Genomic DNA, 18,676 nt, shown 5'->3' with positions numbered 1-18,676 from the left:
AATTATACTTTGCATAAATAAATATTTAAACTTATTATGATCAGTTGCATTTCAGCATTATTATTCTTATTATTATTAATAATTAAGCGCATTTCCCCTCAAACTTCCCATTATTCTAAGAAAATAATATCCGTTTTCAGCAGTAAATGCTGGCAGAATTTTCATTTTTGGGTGAACTATCCCTTTAATAAGGTTTGGGAGATTTTCTTTCTCACACATTATATATATTCAACAACTATTTGCTACTGAGGTAAATATGTAGAATAAAGCTAATGATCACTTTTCTCACTGTTTTTACTTTCACTATCCCTGCTGCTCTGGCTGTGCTTACTGCTGATGTCATCATCTTTATAACGCTCGTCCTGTTCCTCATCATCATCAAAATCCAGCTTGTCATGATATGAGTTGCCCTTCTCCTCATCAGTGTCATGACATTCACTGTGCCTGTCGTCCTCATCTCTGTCCATGTGTTCTTCCTCCATGTCATGGTCATACTCCTCATAATCATCAGCATAGTCTTCCAGAAGATCCCGCAGGTCTGGAAGTTCCACATTATCTTCATTCCTGTTTTTACTGTAAAAGAATGGATGAAAACAACTCAGAGATGCTACGAAAAATAAATATGGTTTTAAATATGCCAAAATTAGCAGTGTTTTCCTTTTTTGAAGAAGTGTTTCTTTTAATAAACTATGAGAGAATAGAGACCTCCTGGCTCTTCTACCTGTATGTGGGTGGAGTTTGGCTGCCGGAGTGGGCGGGGCTTGGGGTCTGTCTGTGTTTCAAGCCTTCAGGAGCTTTACTGCTGATAAAGGATTCACTCAGACCACATCCATGCAGAGTGGCAGAGTAGAGCTTCTGTGCTGCTCTCTTAGCATTCATCTGAGAAACAGAGAGCTTTGCATTATCATCACAATGAACATTTCGAGTAGAGATGCATGTCCTCTCTTTTTCCTAAAAGGAACCTTTTTCTGAGTAAAAAAAAAACACCAAAATAAATTACAATTAAAAAAAATTTCTAATATTATATAATAAAAATAAAAAAAACTCACCTGTGCCACCTGTTTCCAGTAACAGGGGTCTTTCCTTCACTCTTTCCTGGATTTCTCTCATCTCCTCCTGGTACTCTCTTTGTCTCTGAAGATCTTGTTTCCTGTTCCCATGTGCACATATAGATGAGCATTTATAATAATAATGATAATATATATAGATAGATGTACATATATATAGTTGGATCGACCGACAGATATTATATGCATGCAATCTGCATCTGAATATGAAAATCTCTGCAATGTTTCAAAACTCATGCACTTTTAAAAATAAAAGTTCTTAAGGGAGTTTTCATAGGAATGCAATAGAAGAAGGATTAGCGTGAAGGATATTTTAATAATCTAAGAATCTTTTCGTGGGATGCTTAGGTTCCATGGATGTTCTTCACAGAATCACCAACTCCAGTAAAGAACCTTTACTTCTAAAAGTGTTGTTTGAGGTAAAAGAAGAGCAGCTCATGAAAAGCTGAATTGTTTTACCTGAACTCTTTTAGTTTGGATGGGCATGTCTGGGCCAGGGTCATGTGCGGGTCGTTCGCCTGGGCTCGCTTTGTGATCACTTTTTGTAGTCTCTTCTCTCTCTGTTTCTGCTTCTCCTTTAATTTCTCCTCCTCTTCTTCTGCTCGCTTTCTCTGCTCAAGAACTTTTCTACTCATAGGGGTTAAGAGCTGTCAGAACTGAACTTTATGAAAAAGGGAGTCCTGTAATGGGATGGTGCTAGGGTGAGCCAGCAGGGACAGGGTTCGGGAGCAATCGACAGGTGCTGCCTTCAAGTTATGTCACAGTGACCACATTTCTTAGTATCACCAAGTGGGAAACTCATTAATTTTTTTTAATTTACAGTTTAGTTTAAGTACTTAAGAAATCTTAAAAATATAAAAGATTTTCTTCATGCTGAGAAAAAAAAAAGTTATTTTCCTTTAAACTATATAAGACTGTAGTATACTATTTTAATTCTGCCTTTGTGTTAAGAGCTAAAAACATTCTTTGTGAGGAAGTGAAATGGAGAAATAAATATGAATTTACTAAACACTTCCATTTCATTTTGACCGAACTATCTTGAATTCATTTCTGACCTTGTAAGTATGAACCTCCCATGAGGACTTGAGGGCAGCAAGAGGATTGAGGAGCATCGACAACATTCCCAGTGAGGTTTTCTACTGTTGATGGGGTTATAAATGGGAGACACACTGGCAGGGAAAATCACACTCCTGCTTAGCAATTCCAAAAAGCTGGAGACACAGGACTTCACTTGGAAAGTTCTAGAAGGGTGAGGGTTTAAACCAGGGCTGGGCATCACAGTTACCTCACAGCTTCTTGCCGTTTCTTGGCTGCATCTGTGATTTTAGCAGACAAGCATTCCTGGCTTCCAGACAGAGAAGAGCAAAGGGAAGATGAGGGCGTTCTGGGCGAGAGAGCAGGTGGGGTCATGAACGGCCAGCGTGATAGTCTTGGGCTCTTTATCTCTGCCTCGATATCCGCCATGATGCGTTCTTTGTGTGAGGCGATATTAGCCGTGCGCAGCTGGAAGGGTTCGCACGCTGTCACGGGCCGCACTTCTTTGCACTTTGCCAGCTGCTTCCGAAACCTCCTGTAGCTGCCGTCGAAGTCCGGAACTTCGGTGTTGATCTTGGGTCTGTGTGTTTGCTCTTCATCCTGGGCGGCTTTGTGCACCTGTTTCTCACTAAGCTGCCGCGCAAGCATGCTAGGAGGCATGGATGCACTGTGAAGCAACTCCCTCGCCCGCATCTGCATCTTGATGGCCCTGTAGAGCTCCTCCTCCTTCTGCTGCTCGCCCGACGCGGCCTCCTTCACTGTCCGTGGGACGGGTTTGGCCTTGAAGGGGCATTTCCTTCTCTCCTCTTCCTCTCGGTTGTGTTTGAGCATTTGCTCGCGGAGCTTGGCCTCCTTCTGCTCTTTCTTCAGCCGTTCGCGCTCCAGGAAGCTGAAGGGTCTTTGCGAGGTGTGGAGACGCTGCTGCTCCAAGTCGCGATGAAGCCGCCTGCGCTCCTCGTCGTGCTCCTGCAGCTCCTCGTACAGCGGGAGGCGCACGTGTGCAGGTGCCGGACTGGCGCGGAACTTCCTCTGGCACTCGGTGAGCTCCTCCACCTGCCGTCGGAGATCTGCGTTCTCTTGCTCCATCTCTGAACGTGATTTTATTCCTTTCTTGCGACGTTCTGCCTCACGAAGGGTCATGTGGAAAGGCTTGGGGACTGTTACTCTTGGATGCCAACACTCGTCTACCATTTGCTTGTGTTTTTTTAGCCGTTGACCCTTGGTCCTACCCTTGAGTTTGCTAGCAGCCTGGCAGTCAGCAGGCAAGCTCTGCAGTGAGGATGAAAAGGGGTGCCATTGAGGTGGACACAGCTTATGAACGCTGAAGTCCTGCCACATGTTCTTGATGTGCTCTTTGGGTGAGATATGAAGGCCTTTCTCAGTGTTGCCGTTGTCAGCAGTGCACTCTTCATCAGACAGGTCAGAAAGATCTGAAGTTCGCCGCAGCTCCAGAGCAGACCGGGCTTTTTTCAGATTGCTGGTTATCACTGGACTCCTTCTTTGTGGGGAACTATTAAACATAAAATAATGTTAATAATCTTTTCATTTCCATTTAAATTTAAAGGAATGTTCTGCACTACTTGTTCACATGTTAGAGGTCAGTAAGATTTTTTTTTTAATTCTGCAAGGATGCATTACATTGATCAAAAGTGAGAGTAAAGATATTCTTTTAAAAAAATTCACAGATTCCACAAAAAAATGTCACAACATTGATGATAATGATCAGAATTTTTTTTATGGGCAGCAAATCAACATATTAGAATGATTTCTGAAAGATCACGATACCGAAAACTGTAGTTATGATACTGAAAATGTAAGAAAACAGTTCTTCTGAATTGTAATAATATCTCACAGTATTACTCTTTTTACTGTACTGTTTTGATCTGTTGCCTTGGTAAAAATAAGAGACAACTTTCTCAAACTTTTGAACAGTAGTGCATACCTAGAAAGCTCCAAAAAATGTGTGTGTTGAAAAATAAATATTTTTATGTCTAAACTCACAGATTGCTCTGATCACTGTTGTCCGCAGAGCTCACCCCCTTGAGGTCCAGTTTCTTGCGATACATGAGTTCGAGTTCGGCCATCGTTTGGAGGTGAGCCTTCTTCAGCTGCTCTAGTTTACGGTAGTAATCTTGGTTTGAGAAGTAGAACTCCCTGAGGTCGATGTGATCGCCCATCACCCGGTAGTCTTTGATCAGCAGTGCATTGCTGTCTTTGACAGGACGCTCATCAGTCCCCAGCTCAGATCCAGAGTCATACTCAATCTAGGTAGATACACACAATGAAAAAAACAATGATACTTTCACTTTAATACATATCATAGGTTGGTAATCAGTACAATTCTTTAAAATGTTTTTTACGTCACACTCTTTTTTGTGTGTGTGAAATTCTTCTCTTGAAAACAGTTTTGTGTGGTCAGTAGTTGTGTGTAACACAAGATGAGCCTCTCTCTGTGTGTAAGCTGTTAATCTGCAGGTCTGTCATCTTTAAGGACAGATGGCAGATTGTGTTCTTCATTCATACCAGAGATTGCCTCACGGTTCTTCAGTTTCACCGTACTCAACATGAAACTAACTACATTACACATGTTTATACAGGCAAATAAGGATATATATTGCAAAACTGCAAAACATAACCACAAACACAGAAGCCTGTTGATTTACTTTATGATTAGGATAGCATACTTACTAAACTCTTCATCATGTCAGGTCATAACAGTCAATCCTTCCTCTTCATCATCATTAGTAAGCACTTTAATCACCTCTAGTGTATAACACAACTATTGTTTTCAATATTGTATCATGTTTAAGCCCAAACAACGTACATTGTTGACTGAAACCCTCCAAATTAGGGTTTTTGTCTTTTTAATACGCCTGAAGTATTTCCATGATAGTTTAATCAATATAAAAAGCTGTTTATTAGCTTTTTGTCACCTCTGTCTCATAGTGGCTGTTGTCCGTGCGCGTGCCCAGCGATCGCTCCCGCTCCCGCTCATACTGAGCTAACGGAACTTTAGTGTGCGGATCCACCGGCGTCTTCAGACAGGACATCACCAGGACATTAGTGCGGTGGGACTTCTTCATATCCGTCTCTCCCTCCAGACTCATAAAATCAACTGAATCAAGACTGACTGACCGCTTTTTGACTGTAACAGGTGCGCGTCTCCTTGACGACCTCGTAGCGTGGGGAAGCCGCAGCAGTGACGCTCAGCCGCGGGAGCGCGCACGTATTAAACCGCCTCTAACGGTTTATCATGATGGAGTTTTGAGTTTATTTAAATAAAAAAAGAAGACGGTATTTTTCAAGATTACTGCACTAATGGATGTCCAAACGAATTAAATGTAAAATAATAATAATAATCTAGCTAGTTTTAAACCCTTAAAATATCCGATGGCCACACCACAATATTTGACCCTGGACCACAACCAGTCATAAGGGTCAGTTTTTCGAAATTGAGATTCATACATCGTCTGAAAACTGAATAAGCTTTCCATTGATGTATGGTTTATTAGGATAAGGAAATATTTGGCCGAGATACAACTAACCTTATTTGAAAATCTGGAATCTGAGGGTGCAAATAAATAAATATAACAAATCGAAATATTGAGAAAAATCAACATTAAAGTTTTTTTTTTTTTTTTAATTAAGTCCATAGCAACGCAGTTTTGATTTATTTATGGTATGAAAGGATCTTTACTTGGGATTTCCAGTTACATTACAATAAATACTTGTTTTACATTTACATTTATTCATTTAGCAGATGCTTTTATCCAAAAATCTGCTTAATGAATGAATGTAAATACATGCTTTACCCTTGAGCAACCTTATGGACATTTTGTCTTTTTCAGTTTTTTATATCTTTGCCTGTGTTAATTCCAACTGCATACATTTTGGCACAACTTTCATTTCCTTTAATAAATCAGTTTTGCACTAGGTGAACAAACATGTCTCCATTGAAACCCATTAAAACCTTTTTTTAAATCACAGTAATTGTGATTGACAGTAATTGTGAAATGATGCAATTTCTGTAAAAAAAAAAAAATTTAAGGTTTGGCCAATAAAGCAAAAGTTCTCTTTATTGCGGTTTCTGCATATTTGGCAATTGGATAAATAATGCAGCTATAATTGTGTTATGTGTGTCAGAGTGAGGTTTGTATGAGTGTCATAAAACAAAACAAAAAATTGTTTGTGGCTGTGCATTTGTTCTTGTAACATTTGAAAAGAGAAAAACTCTACCGCAAATCACAAACCCAGCCACACTGTGTGCACCTGCAGAGTTTTGCTAGAATCTAATGGGGGAAAAGTTGGTACCCGCGCCCAAACTAAATCTTACTGAATGCTCATATTTTTGGAACACAACTTTAGTTTTATGGCTTTGATTTTCTAGCAAGTGTAGAGTTCAAATATTGAATCTTAAATATAAAATATTGTTCATAAATAATTTTCATTAACTTAATCTCTAAACCTTTGAAGACTAAACTTTATCTAAGTGCGAATCATTAGATTTCAGACTTTCTCGAGCCTTAGAGCAGAGTCCTGCCTCTGATCAGATAAGACGATTAAACTAACAAGATTAAACTTACTGACATGCAGTAATACACGGACCACGATAACCACCATGTAAATGAATGACTACATGGACCACGTATATCAAAGTCAAATAACAAGAAAAGTCAAGAGTAACTGTGTCAAAAACAACGTTTTATTAAATTATTCCAGGTAACAGCAACACACAGGACAGATCAGTGGGTCTTATCGGGGTGCTAGCATGGGGTTGGATCTTCCTTCACTAATCACATTCACTTTATCGTGTGTTCACCTGCAGAGGAGACGAGTCATTAATGCTTGTGCATTTGCAGTCAACATCGGTACTTAATTTAGGGTCCTTTAAATACTTATTAGACTTTGCAAATCACTCACGAGATCATCGATCTTGAGGACGCTGCGGACCGTTTCAGTGGAGAGGGTGAGTGCGCTGATGGAGACCAGCAAAGGCTGAACTACCAGCTCCTCCAAGATATTAGAGATCCCACCCTGAGAGACCAAAAGACACGTTAAAATTGGAGGAGTTTGTCAGAAAGCAGCACTGTTGAGAACTAATGGTTGAAAGTCACACCTTGCGGACGTTAATCCCGGCTGTTTTCTCTCCCTGTGCGTGTCTGTTGCGCAGCTCCGTGACAGTAGAGATGGGATTAAGACCAGCGTTCTCTGCCAGAGTTGAGGGAATGATCTCGAGGGCATCGGCGTACGCACGCACACAGTACGCCTCCATGCCGGCCAGACTGCGGGCATATTCTGCTAACTTCAGCGCCAGCTCAATCTCTGGAGCCCCACCGCCGGCGATCAGAGCCCTGCAGACGCACAGGAAGAGGACGAGTTAGCAAACAGCTTCTACTGATGCCAAGACCTGAAAGGTTTCACCCAAAAACAATCGCTGAAAATGGCCATCCAAGATGTAGATGAGTTTGTTTCTTCATCAGAACAGATTTGGAGAAATGTAGCATTATGTCTCTTGCTCACCAATGAATGCTCTGCAGTGAATGGGTGCCGCCAGAATGAGAGTCCAAACAGCTGATAAAAACATCACAGCAATCCACACCACTCCAGTCCATAAAATTCATTACCTGAATTGAAAAGCTGTGTGTTTGTAAGAAACAAACCTATAATTGAGGGGTTTTAAATTGGGTTCATAATTTATAATGAAGCTTTCTCCAGTATAAAAAGGCAATCACTGTGGTCTTCACATCAAAATAATCCCACATATTTATTTAGAATATGACCTGTGCATATTTCTCTCCTGATTCAGGCCAGACTTCTTTTTCCACTGGAGAAAGCATTATAGATAGAGACTCCCGTTTTAGCTGGAAACATCAGTTTATAGTGGATTTGCTTCTTTGCTTTGCTTCACAATACGTTGTTAATTGATGGACTGGAGTGGTGTGGGTTATTGCAATGTGTTTATCAACTGTTAGGACTCCCATTCTGACGGCACCCATTGGTGAGCAAGTGATGGAATGCTGCATTTCTCCTAATATGCTCCCATGAAAAAACATACTGGAAATTTTCATTTTTGGCTGAATTATTTCTTTAATGCTAGTTACCAAATCATGCCAAAGCTGGAAATAGTCAAACATCAGATACAATTTGTTCAGAATATGATTAATAATATTTATTTTCTGTTGAAACTCTATAAAATCACTGGAGTCTCGAGATCTGTGTTACCTCTTCTTGACCAGACAGCGGATGACGCAGAGGGCGTCATGGATGGATCGCTCGGCCTCCTCAATCACCAGTTTGTTGGAACCACGGACGACAATACTGACCGTCTTTCCTGGATTTACACATCCTGTGATCTACAAACACCAATCAAACACTGCTGTCATTACCCAGCACAGACAGAATAACACCACATGCATCTGAAGTATCGGTCTATAAATAAATGCTTAAGCAAATAATGTCAAGTATGCATGAGAAAGACAAAACAGCTGTTCAGCTGGAGATGCATGTAGGTTACCTTCACTAGTTTGCCAGATCCGTCCAGGTTAACCTCTTCAGCGAGCTCTGCGGTACCCAGCATCTCTGGAGTGAACTGGTCAATATGAGCTATAGGTTTGGTGCCAAGAGTCTGATGGGACAGAAGACAAAAACCTGTATTAAAAAATGTGTATTAAATGTGTAAAAAAAACATTTAATAGTTTCATGGACCTACCTTGCAGATGAATTCAATGTCCTCCCTCTCAATGTCTTTAACCACCATGATCTTCATCTTATTCAGGAAGTGAAGGGCCAGGTCACTCAGAGCATCTCTGAAAGAGCCATCACAAACACCATGAGAACCTCCGATAAAATGTTATACATGACAATAGTTATGCAGTTTAACATTTTTAAATTAGTGACTGTGTGATGGTGCTTTGTGGTGATTTTGTACCTCAGGATGGATTTCTGGATGAGCAGCATAGTGCAGCCGGCTTTCTTAATCTGTTTGACCAGATTGAGGATGTAAGCTCTCTCCTCACGGAGCACACGGTCCATCTGAGCGTAGTCCGACACCACAATCTGGTTGTCCATCTGTCCCGACAGAAGCATCACACAAACCCATTAACACAACGACTTGAGTCTTGAACACAATGGCTGCTTTTATATGTGTGTGTGTGTGTGTGTATATATATATATATATATATATATATATATATATATATATATATATATATATGAGTTTGAAGCATGGTCACATACATCAGTTTTGGGAGGGGACAGGCAGAACTGGATGAGGCCGATTTTGGCCTTCTCCACACGGGACACTCCAGTGTTCACCACACTCTGAGTCAACACCAGACCCTCCACCAGCTCACAGTCATCAATGGTCCCTCTGCAAACACAAACACAGCAATGAATTTGCTTTGCAAAGAGAAACTACTGATTTCTGCGGTCTAACAACTGACTGAGCGATATTTCAGTTCTATCCTGCGTCTCACCCGAGTTTCTTGACGATGCGGATGTCGCGGAGATCTACGCTTGTGGCGGTGGCGGGGTCGATGACCTTCATGACAGCGTCGACACTCATGGGGGCGAGCAGGCTGGAGTACTGGGACACCACCTTAGAGCAGAGCGAGGTGGTGGCGCTGTTCAGAAGAGTCTCTCGGTCACTGAGCTGCACCGGCTGACTGATGGACGTCAGGACCTCCACACCTTTATCTACAGCCTTCTGGAAGGACTCGGAAATGATGGTCGGGTGGATTCCTGGCAGGAAAAACAGAGAGGAAAGATCGTGCTGAATCTGTAGGCACAAATAAACATCCCTATGACAAATGAAGAATTATACACATATACACACACACACACATATATATGGCTACTATCAACTGTCCAACTACCAACATGGTCTACTTCTGTGTTTAACAGAAGAAAGAAAACTTAAATGTTTGAAACAAGTGGAGGTTTAGTAATTGATGACAATTTTCATTTTGGGGGGAAACACTATCCCTTTAATGTCCAGCTCATAACTGACACGTTGCATGTAGCATGAAGATGCAATGTTACTAAAGCTTACCTCTCTGTAGCAGTTTAGCACAGGCATCAAGAAGAGCTCCAGCAATCACCACCACTGATGTAGTGCCGTCACCAGCCTCGATATCCTGAGCTTTAGACAGCTCCACCATCTGAAACACACACAGAAACATCCCATAATACTCCAGATATTCACAAGGGCTGGGAATCATTTGAAATCTCTCAATCTGATTCAATTCTTGGGTTTGATTCCATTCAGACTTTGTTTTCTTCTTGATGTGCTGCACTGCTCTCATTGCTGACTTCTGGCTTTTTTGTTTCAGTAATGTAACGACAACATTGTTAACTTGCACTGAGAACTTTTATTTATGAAATATGTGAATCATATTAAAGAGGTAAAACAAAGATTCACAATGCACATGCATTGAAACAGACAAGTCAAGCTATGAAGAAACCAATTCAAATTCAGGAAATCTAAACGATATACATTTTTGTTTAGCATCTTCAGGTTATGTTAATAAAGAATAACATCTCAGAATCAATGCTTTACCATTTTTGCCGCTGGATGCAGCACCTGCATCTGTTTGAGGATCGTGGCTCCGTCATTAGTGATGGTGACGTCACCCTTTCCATCCTGAATCTGCAGAGAATAAATATATTCACAGACATGCAACCAAGTCAAGTTAAGCAAAGAACTTTCATAAATAAGATTTATATCAGGTAATCATAAAAAACAAACCATTTTATCCATGCCCTTAGGGCCCAGACTTGTTCGGATGGCATCTGCGACAGCTGTCAAACAAAATTAAAATGATCAATCATAAATCATTACACCTGCTGCCACAAAAATACACACACGCAATCTATTTAAATATGAAATATATCATATATAAGCATTTTTTAAATATGAAATCTCATATACATAATTAAACGTACATTATTTTTTTTTAAGTAATTTAATTTCTGATATTAAGACAAGACAGAAAAATTTATGTTGTGGGGTGCTCTTTTATTAAAATATGTTTTAATACTTTTACTTTATTTAAACCTTTTTGTGTGTGTTCATGGCTGTGTTGTCATAAAGAAGACCACGCCTTATAAGGACACAAGTGAGTGTGCATTGAGATTATGAGGAACACAGATTCATAATCCTCATCTAACACTGCCTTGTTTGCAGAAACGAGACAAATGTGTGCATCACGGTCAATTTTTTTTAATGCGAATAGAGGATTTCTATTGACTCGTGCCTCCAATACATGTAATGAGCTGCAGAAATACACTGAAATAAACCCCTGTGACTGTTCTTCACAGCTTCAATCTGAATATTATGAATATTTCTGAATATCAAATCTCTTTAATCTCTCACCTTTCCCGGCGTTGATGTTGCTGAAGCGGATCTGGGCGGGTTTGTCGCGGTCCACATACGCGCCTCCTTTGTTTTTAGACCCGTTTGCAGACGACAACGCTTCAGGCATGATGGATGATATTTATATTGTTTCGTTCCGCAGAAATCAAAGGATGAGATGGACGCTCTCCGGTGTCTGAGGGCGGTCTGTGCGGTTCGGATGGGTTCAGATAACGCTCGGCTCGGATATCCGAAGCAGAACCTTCCAGATCCACCGGTGGCGACGCGAGCAGAGAAAGGACCCCGAGCGTGACAGTGCGGCGCGTGAGGATGACGTTTAGGGGGTGTCTTAAAACATGCCCAGCGTGAATGCCGTTTCAGTGTAAGGAAATGTTTTATAGTGGGTCAAGAACGCCCGTTTATACATATATGTCATTGTTTTATGTTTTGTTAGATTATTTATAAAATAGAAATCTGTGCAGGTTCTGTACAATTGGTTCAATATAAAGTTAGTTGTAGACAGTGAGCTGTGTTCATAAACACACGTGTGTCTCTGTCTCTTTCACTGAGCTTTGACTGAAGCACTGAAGCGATCCAGTGAAGGTAAGCTGGACGATGAACATGTTTAAAGCCCGTTCATTCAATAATACAGCTGCCGTTTCTGTTTCTTATATAAATATTGTGTCATAAACTGATGTAGCTCTGATGATGTCCTGTTATAGACATCGTTTCATGGAAATCCAAAATATTTTGTCCTTTTCTTATCTGATGATGATGTTATTTTGATCTGTCTCCATCTCTGTGCTTCTTCTTCTTGTTTTTTTTGCATTAGCGAATCTGCACAATATAATTAAAGCATCACTGATGTGAATTCACGGAAATGCTAGACAATAGTTTGCTTTAATGAAAATAATAATAACGCAAAAAAAGCATAAATGGCATGTAGTTGAGCAAAGTGTAAGACTCAATCATTACAAATAAAAACTAATATAGGTCCTTTTAGAGTTCTTGAGATTTGAACAACATGCATTGTTGCAAATTAAACAATATGCATTGTACATGTTTGGAGTGATTTTCAGAATAAGTGATGATAATAATAACAATAAAACACATATTTGTAAATATTGTGGCATTTTATAAGATTTAATAGTATATTAAAGGTATGCAATTTATGTTTGCCACACAACTACAATTTTTTTTAAAATATGATTCTCATTAAAAAGTTGTCTGTAATTAACAACAGATACATATGTTCAAATTTTCATGATACATGGAAATACAAAATTATTTTTTATAGATTGAATAAGTATTAGATTTCAGTTGGCATAATAAAACGAAAAACAGAGTTTGTGTTTTCAGTTTAGCATCCTATATGAACTATTCATCACATCAGTAAACACTGTTACATTTATTAAGGACACATTGCATTATATTTAATGATATGTTTTAGTCTAAAGCATGCTCAGACTTTGTGAAACTATGATTCTCATGAAAAAAAAGTTGATGGTAATTATAACAAAATAATCTTAGTATAAATATACATATACATAAACCTAATTAACAAACTAACATATATTTATTAAAAATTGTCTTTTTTAATTGGCATAATGCATTATTACACATTTTGAGACTCTGTCTTTGGTTTTGCATCCTGAGAACTAATCCAAAGTTTTTGTCTTCGTATCTTTAAATGTTATAAGGACAAATTTATTTAGGACAAATTTGCATAACATTTAATGCTATATTTTGCCTTCATTCTCTTGTTTTTTCAGCAGTATGCTGTCCCTCAAAGAGAAGGACAGGCCCATCGTCAGAAAGCTGTTGTGCGCCGGCTGCTGTGTCAGATGCGTTCTGCGCTTCTGCTGTGTGGGAACCAGCTCCGCTTACAGACGATCCTCCCAGGTCTCTCACGTCCAACCGTTTCCTGCAGATCACCAGGTTTTGTGTGATATAGCTGCATCATTGTGTGTGTATGTGTCTATAATGAACATTCCCATTTGTAGGACTTACACAAGGAGCTTCTGGCTTTCATCAGTGAGGAAAACAGCCCTGAGTCCCATGATGCCTCTGGTGAGGAGAAATCCAGCGACGCCCCGCCGAACAAACGCATGAGAACGGATGAGGATTCTGTCACAGCAGCGCAGACGGACTCAGACATTTGTCCCGTCTGCTTAGGAGTCCTGCAGGACTTCTGTGATCCCACTTTTGCCAAACAGGTGTTTTTATTTTTTAGTTTTATCAGGCTGATCTGTATTCTGCTGCTGTGTGAACATAGTTTATGAATTTAATTACCTGCAGGTATCAGATGCTGTGAAAAAACAACAGTATGAGTTTGACAGTCTGGTGCTGACTGTTTCTCTTCCCGCTCAGATGTCCGTCAGAGAGGTGAGTCTATTTGCTGAAGCACATCACACTTCTACACAAAAATTTATGAAAAATTTTAAACATGATTGAACTATATTTTTGTACTCAGGATCATCAAATAGGGTACTATTACTCTATTTTTCAAGATGCATGGCTCTGTTTTTATTTTATGCTTGAAAATCTGTTTCTCTGTGCATATCTACAGCATTCCTGCTGGTTGCATGTCAAAAAAGAAGTCAGGTACGTAAGCAGCACACATCTCCCATCATCCCTAGCGGTGGCAGCATCCGTATGAAGTCCCATAATGCTGTGTTTCCAGGGAGAAGAGCATGTGTTTGGGTAAAGAGGATGTCATCCAGGTGAAGGACGCATTCAAGTGGGCCGTACAGGGAAAGATCGGACAGGAACTGGGAGCTGCTGTCGTGGCCAATGTTAGTGCTTCTCACATTAACTCTGACTTTCTGAACGATTCTGTTATTGAATCTCTTGGTTCTGTTATCCACAGAGTCCATGTGAAGTGAGCGTCGGATTTATACATCCAGAAACACAGGAGGACTGTCATTTCCTGTACGTGGGTCAATGACAGGAAGTGTTTGTGTAATCATTTTTCTATAAATTTTGTGGCAGGTTTGAGCAGACGATACTAAAATTTTTGTTGAAAGTGGAGCGTTTAAGACGTTTTGCATTCTGATGTTTGCTTAATGCATGAATTTGAATTTACTGGTCTTGCAATTATGTAGAATGAGTCCATATGATGTCACTTCCTGTTCAAAACAGATGCGTCTTTCTTTCTTTGTACAGAGCAAATGCATGTCCAGACTGTTTCAAACCCACCAAAAACAAAGCGGTATGTGTTCCCATGTTGTGTTTCTAGTCTTCAAAATCAAGTGAGACCGCTTTGAATATGAAAGTAGTGTAGCTGCGTTCCTCTTTGTCTCTCAGTCCATCTTCACCAGGATGGCGGTGGTCAAAGCTCTGGAGAAGATCTCTGAAGAGAAGTTTAGCAGGTGTGTGTTTTCAGTTTCCTGCTCACATGAGACCTGAGTTTTTGGCCGTTCCCTTTCAGTGTGTGATTTATTTTGTGCAGGCATTACCCATGTCCACCAAAGAAAGCAAACACTAGATGTACAGCACTGGACACCACATGTCTCCACACATCTGTTTTCATAGCAGGTATGGCCAAAAAAGCTACTATGTATATTTATTGTGAAATAATATTGCAATTTAAAATAGCTGTTTTATATGTGAATATATGTTAAAATGTTAAAACATCATTACATCAGTCTTCATTGTCACATGATCCTTAATTAATCAGTCTAATGTGCTGATTTGCTGCTCAGGAAGCATTATAGTCAATGCTGAATACAGTTGTGCTTCTTCAAAATTTTGTGGAAAACATATTGCATTTTTTTCAGGATTCTTTAATGATTAGAAATGTCAAAAGAACAGCATTTATTTATAAATATAGGTCTCTTGAGACCTTATAAATGTCTTTTCTGTGACGTAAGATTAATTGAATGCATCCTTGCTGAATAAAAGTAATGTCTTTCTGAACATCTTCTGAACTTGTCTCTGCAGGTCGGTATAATAAGTTTTCGCGGGAGCTGCCGCAGACGCCGTGGGTGATCGATGGAGAGAGACGGATGGACGGATCGGTGGAGGAGCTGATCGCTGCTCCTCTCCTGTCCTCCTTCAGAGCTGACGGTAAGCATCTATGTGTGGGTGATTTTATTGATAACTATAATTAGATGATATTTTGCTGAGTGTGTCATAGTGCTGGTACCTTAAGGACTGCTGTGGACAAATCTCCTAGAGTTTTTGATATTCTTCATATTATGTGTGGTGGTCAGTTCATATGGATAGAAATGACTTTTTTCCCCCCAGTAAGTTGAAATTAATTTTTACATTTTATGAGCAGGTTTGCCTTATATAAAGGGATTTTTTTATTTATATTTTGAGTCTGTGGTATATTAAACACAAAACATTGAATACTGTTATTTCAAATGACTTAAATAGTAGTAACATATTTTAAATGTGAAATGAAAGCCACCAGTAGGTGGCAGCAAGTCATTGTTAATGTAATTTAATTGTAATTTACGTGTCTCTTCCATGTAGGTTTTAACTTCTCATCTTCAGGACGGGAGGATGTGGACGTGAGGACTCTGGGAAATGGTAAAACACAACAGAAACTGTGTATTTCCACACGTAATTGTTTCTGTTTCCTTTATATGTTACAGAGTCGAGGTTTGTGTTGATGTGGTCATGTAAATGTCGTAATGTATGTGTTGTTTGTGTGGTTTCTCAGGTCGACCGTTCGCTGTGGAGCTGCTGAACCCCCATCGAACCAAATTCAGCAGAACTGAAATCAAACATCTACAGGAGGTGCACACGTTTACCCAAAAATAAAAATGTGCTGGAAGTGTACTCGCCCTCAGGCCATCCAAGATGTAGATGAGTTTGTTTCTTTTGAAAATGTAGCATTGCATCACTTGCTCATCAATGGATGCTCTGCAGTGAATGGGTGCCGTCAGAATGAAAGTCCAAACAGTTGATAAAAACATCACAAAAATCCACAAGTAATCCACACAACTTCAGTCTTCAGTGAAGTGAAAAGCTGCATGTCTGTAGGAAACAAATCCATCATTAATATGTTTTTAAATTCAAACCAATGCTTCTGGCTAAAATATGAGTCCTCTGTCCATAATATTGCTTTCTCCAGCCTTTCGCTTGGTCTGAATCAAGAGAGAAGTATGCACAGATCAAGCACAGGTTGAAACCATTCTAAACAAGTAATGTTGGTAGATTTTGATGTGAGAGGAGAACAGATATACTTTTTAGACTTTTTATGGATAGCAGACTTGTATTTTGGCCAGAAGCAAAATTTTAAAGGTGTCGTCGGATGCAAAAATCACTTTTACATGTTGTTTGAACATAAATGTGTTTTGGCGTTGTGTGTACACAGCCACCCTATAATGATAAAACCCCACTCGGGTATTGTTTTAATCCCTATAAATAATATCCCCTTTCTCATATTTTCGCCTGAATCATTCGTGATCCCAGAAGAAGTGAGTAAAAGGATTTTTTTTTGTTAATCTTTGCAAATTGCCTTTCCTTATAATATGCTAGTTAGCAAGTCATGCAGCTTAAGTTTACAGTCTCTCAGAGAACAGCTGGTCACCCATGGAAGAGAGGGGCGGGGTCAGCAGAGCTCATTAGCATTTAAAGAGACATGCACAGAAACGGCTTGGTGTGAACATGATTTTGACAAGGTAAAAAGGGTGTTGTTTTACACTACCATTGAGAAATTTTATCCAAAGTATGTGATAGACTTTTCATTAAAACCCTTACCAATCATATCAACTTGTGGAAAATGGGCATGCAATGACCCCTTTAAATTTAAAATGCATTAATGCCAGCCTGAGGGTGAGTAAATTTTTGCAAATGTTCTTTTTTTTTAGGCTTACCATTTCTTTAATTTCAGTCGCATGCTCACAAAAATATATTGAAACCACAAAGCTGCTCATGTGAACTTTGGCTCCTGTTGTCTTCTGTCCCACAGACAATCAACCAGTCGTCTGATAAAATTAGAGTACGAGACCTACAGATCGTTACCAGGTGTGTGTGTGTGTGTTGCATATAAGCACAAATATCTATTTATTTTGAAAGATCTATGTAAGAAACTGCTTTTTGAGGCATGTGTTGGTATCTCCAGAGATGCAACAAGCCGCATGAAAGAGGGTGAAGAGGAGAAGACGAAAACCTACAGCGCCCTCATCTGGACGGAGAAGGCCATCGACAGCCCTGATCTGGAATTCCTTGCAAATATCAAGGTGTTGCTGAACTTTCTGACCTGTTTGAGCTGGACGCATGAGAAGAGACGTGCTGAAGATTGAATGTGTGTGTGTGTGTGTGTGTTTAGGATCTGAGGATCGCTCAGAAGACTCCACTGAGAGTCCTTCATCGCCGGCCGCTGGCAGTCCGACAGAGACTCATCCACTCCATGAGCACCATTTACCTGGACAAACACCACTTCACCCTAAAGCTGTGCACACAGGCCGGCACGTATCCTTACAAAACACAGGAAAATATCTGGTTTTTGTGTGAATATATTGTAGAATGCATTTTATTCGTTTGCTCAAAGCTGTATTTTCAGCATCATTCCTCCAGTTTTAAGTGTCACATGATCTTCAGAAATCATTCTAATGTACTGATTTGCTGCTCAAGAAATATGTTTTATTATTATAAATGTTGAAAACAGTGGTGCTGCTTCATATATTCTTGTGGAAATTGTTGCATTGGTTTCCCTTCACTTGCAAAACGCTGCAGTTACATTAAAGAGTTTGTGCACGGAGACTTCGGCCGCACGAAACCCAACCTCTGCGACCTCATGAAAACGGACGCTGATATTCTGGAGCTGGACGTCGAGGTGTGTTTTAGTTCATATGGAATATCAAGAACTGCTTCGGTTGCATGCTAAGTTTGGTAGCTCTTCAGGTCATCTCAAAGATTTGATCCTTCTGTCTGTGTGTTTCAGTCTGTCGACATCGACTGGCCTCCTGCTATTCCAGATTGACATTTGGGATTTCGAGAATAGTTTCATGTATGTCAGGACTATATATTCCTGTCATACAGTTCTTTGTTAGTTTGACTGCTAATTGGTTGAATTCAAGCAAATGGCTTTGAATGCATTTTCTTTAATAAAACAGCCTAATTTTGTTTTTCTTTTTAATGTCATGTTCCTCTAGTAACAGACTAGCTGGTTTATGGATTTATTTCAGATTACATTTTTGTAAATTTTAGGTTAAATCCTGCATATATAATGATATTATAGTTATAATAAAATATAAACAAAAACATA

At 39.7% G+C, this 18,676-nt stretch overlaps 3 protein-coding genes across 6 annotated transcripts; 1 reads left to right on the top strand and 2 right to left on the bottom strand.

Moving 5' to 3' along the window:
• Positions 1-264: 264 nt before the first annotated feature.
• Positions 265-5,200, bottom strand: LOC113076695 (protein FAM161A-like). The gene is made up of 7 exons (XM_026249377.1): positions 5,036-5,200; positions 4,104-4,366; positions 2,353-3,612; positions 1,527-1,694; positions 1,063-1,150; positions 722-891; positions 265-573 (listed from the first exon to the last, which is right to left on the bottom strand). The coding sequence occupies exons 1-7, from the start codon at positions 5,183-5,185 to the stop codon at positions 270-272; spliced, it is 2,403 nt and encodes an 800-aa protein (XP_026105162.1). The 5' UTR covers positions 5,186-5,200; the 3' UTR covers positions 265-269.
• A 1,582-nt stretch (positions 5,201-6,782) lies between these two features.
• Positions 6,783-11,747, bottom strand: LOC113076710 (T-complex protein 1 subunit delta). Its single transcript, XM_026249396.1, has 13 exons — positions 11,476-11,747; positions 10,849-10,901; positions 10,660-10,749; positions 10,153-10,261; positions 9,578-9,842; positions 9,339-9,471; positions 9,031-9,170; positions 8,812-8,908; positions 8,617-8,727; positions 8,325-8,455; positions 7,219-7,453; positions 7,023-7,136; positions 6,783-6,921 (listed from the first exon to the last, which is right to left on the bottom strand). Exons 1-13 carry the CDS (start codon positions 11,582-11,584, stop codon positions 6,907-6,909), a joined length of 1,602 nt encoding a protein of 533 aa, XP_026105181.1. The 5' UTR covers positions 11,585-11,747; the 3' UTR covers positions 6,783-6,906.
• A 10-nt stretch (positions 11,748-11,757) lies between these two features.
• Positions 11,758-18,520, top strand: LOC113076711 (putative tRNA pseudouridine synthase Pus10). Of its 4 annotated transcripts, none has more exons than XM_026249397.1 (18): positions 11,758-11,836; positions 13,230-13,356; positions 13,458-13,670; positions 13,753-13,839; positions 14,024-14,058; positions 14,138-14,249; positions 14,324-14,385; positions 14,620-14,665; positions 14,761-14,825; positions 14,906-14,991; positions 15,397-15,522; positions 15,934-15,990; positions 16,124-16,200; positions 17,378-17,433; positions 17,531-17,648; positions 17,738-17,880; positions 18,145-18,244; positions 18,353-18,520. In XM_026249397.1, the coding sequence occupies exons 1-18, from the start codon at positions 11,811-11,813 to the stop codon at positions 18,389-18,391; spliced, it is 1,575 nt and encodes a 524-aa protein (XP_026105182.1). In that variant the 5' UTR covers positions 11,758-11,810; the 3' UTR covers positions 18,392-18,520. The 4 variants fall into 4 exon arrangements, with proteins under 4 accessions (XP_026105182.1, XP_026105185.1, XP_026105184.1 ...); XM_026249399.1 differs by having other exon boundaries at positions 11,836-12,057; XM_026249398.1 differs by having other exon boundaries at positions 11,836-12,057; positions 13,227-13,356.
• Positions 18,521-18,676: the final 156 nt, after the last annotated feature.

The sequence above is a fragment of the Carassius auratus genome, unplaced genomic scaffold (assembly GCF_003368295.1).
Source record: "Carassius auratus strain Wakin unplaced genomic scaffold, ASM336829v1 scaf_tig00021008, whole genome shotgun sequence".
Classification (NCBI taxonomy): Eukaryota; Metazoa; Chordata; class Actinopteri; order Cypriniformes; family Cyprinidae; genus Carassius; species Carassius auratus.
This window is presented reverse-complemented; position numbering and strand designations above follow the sequence as displayed.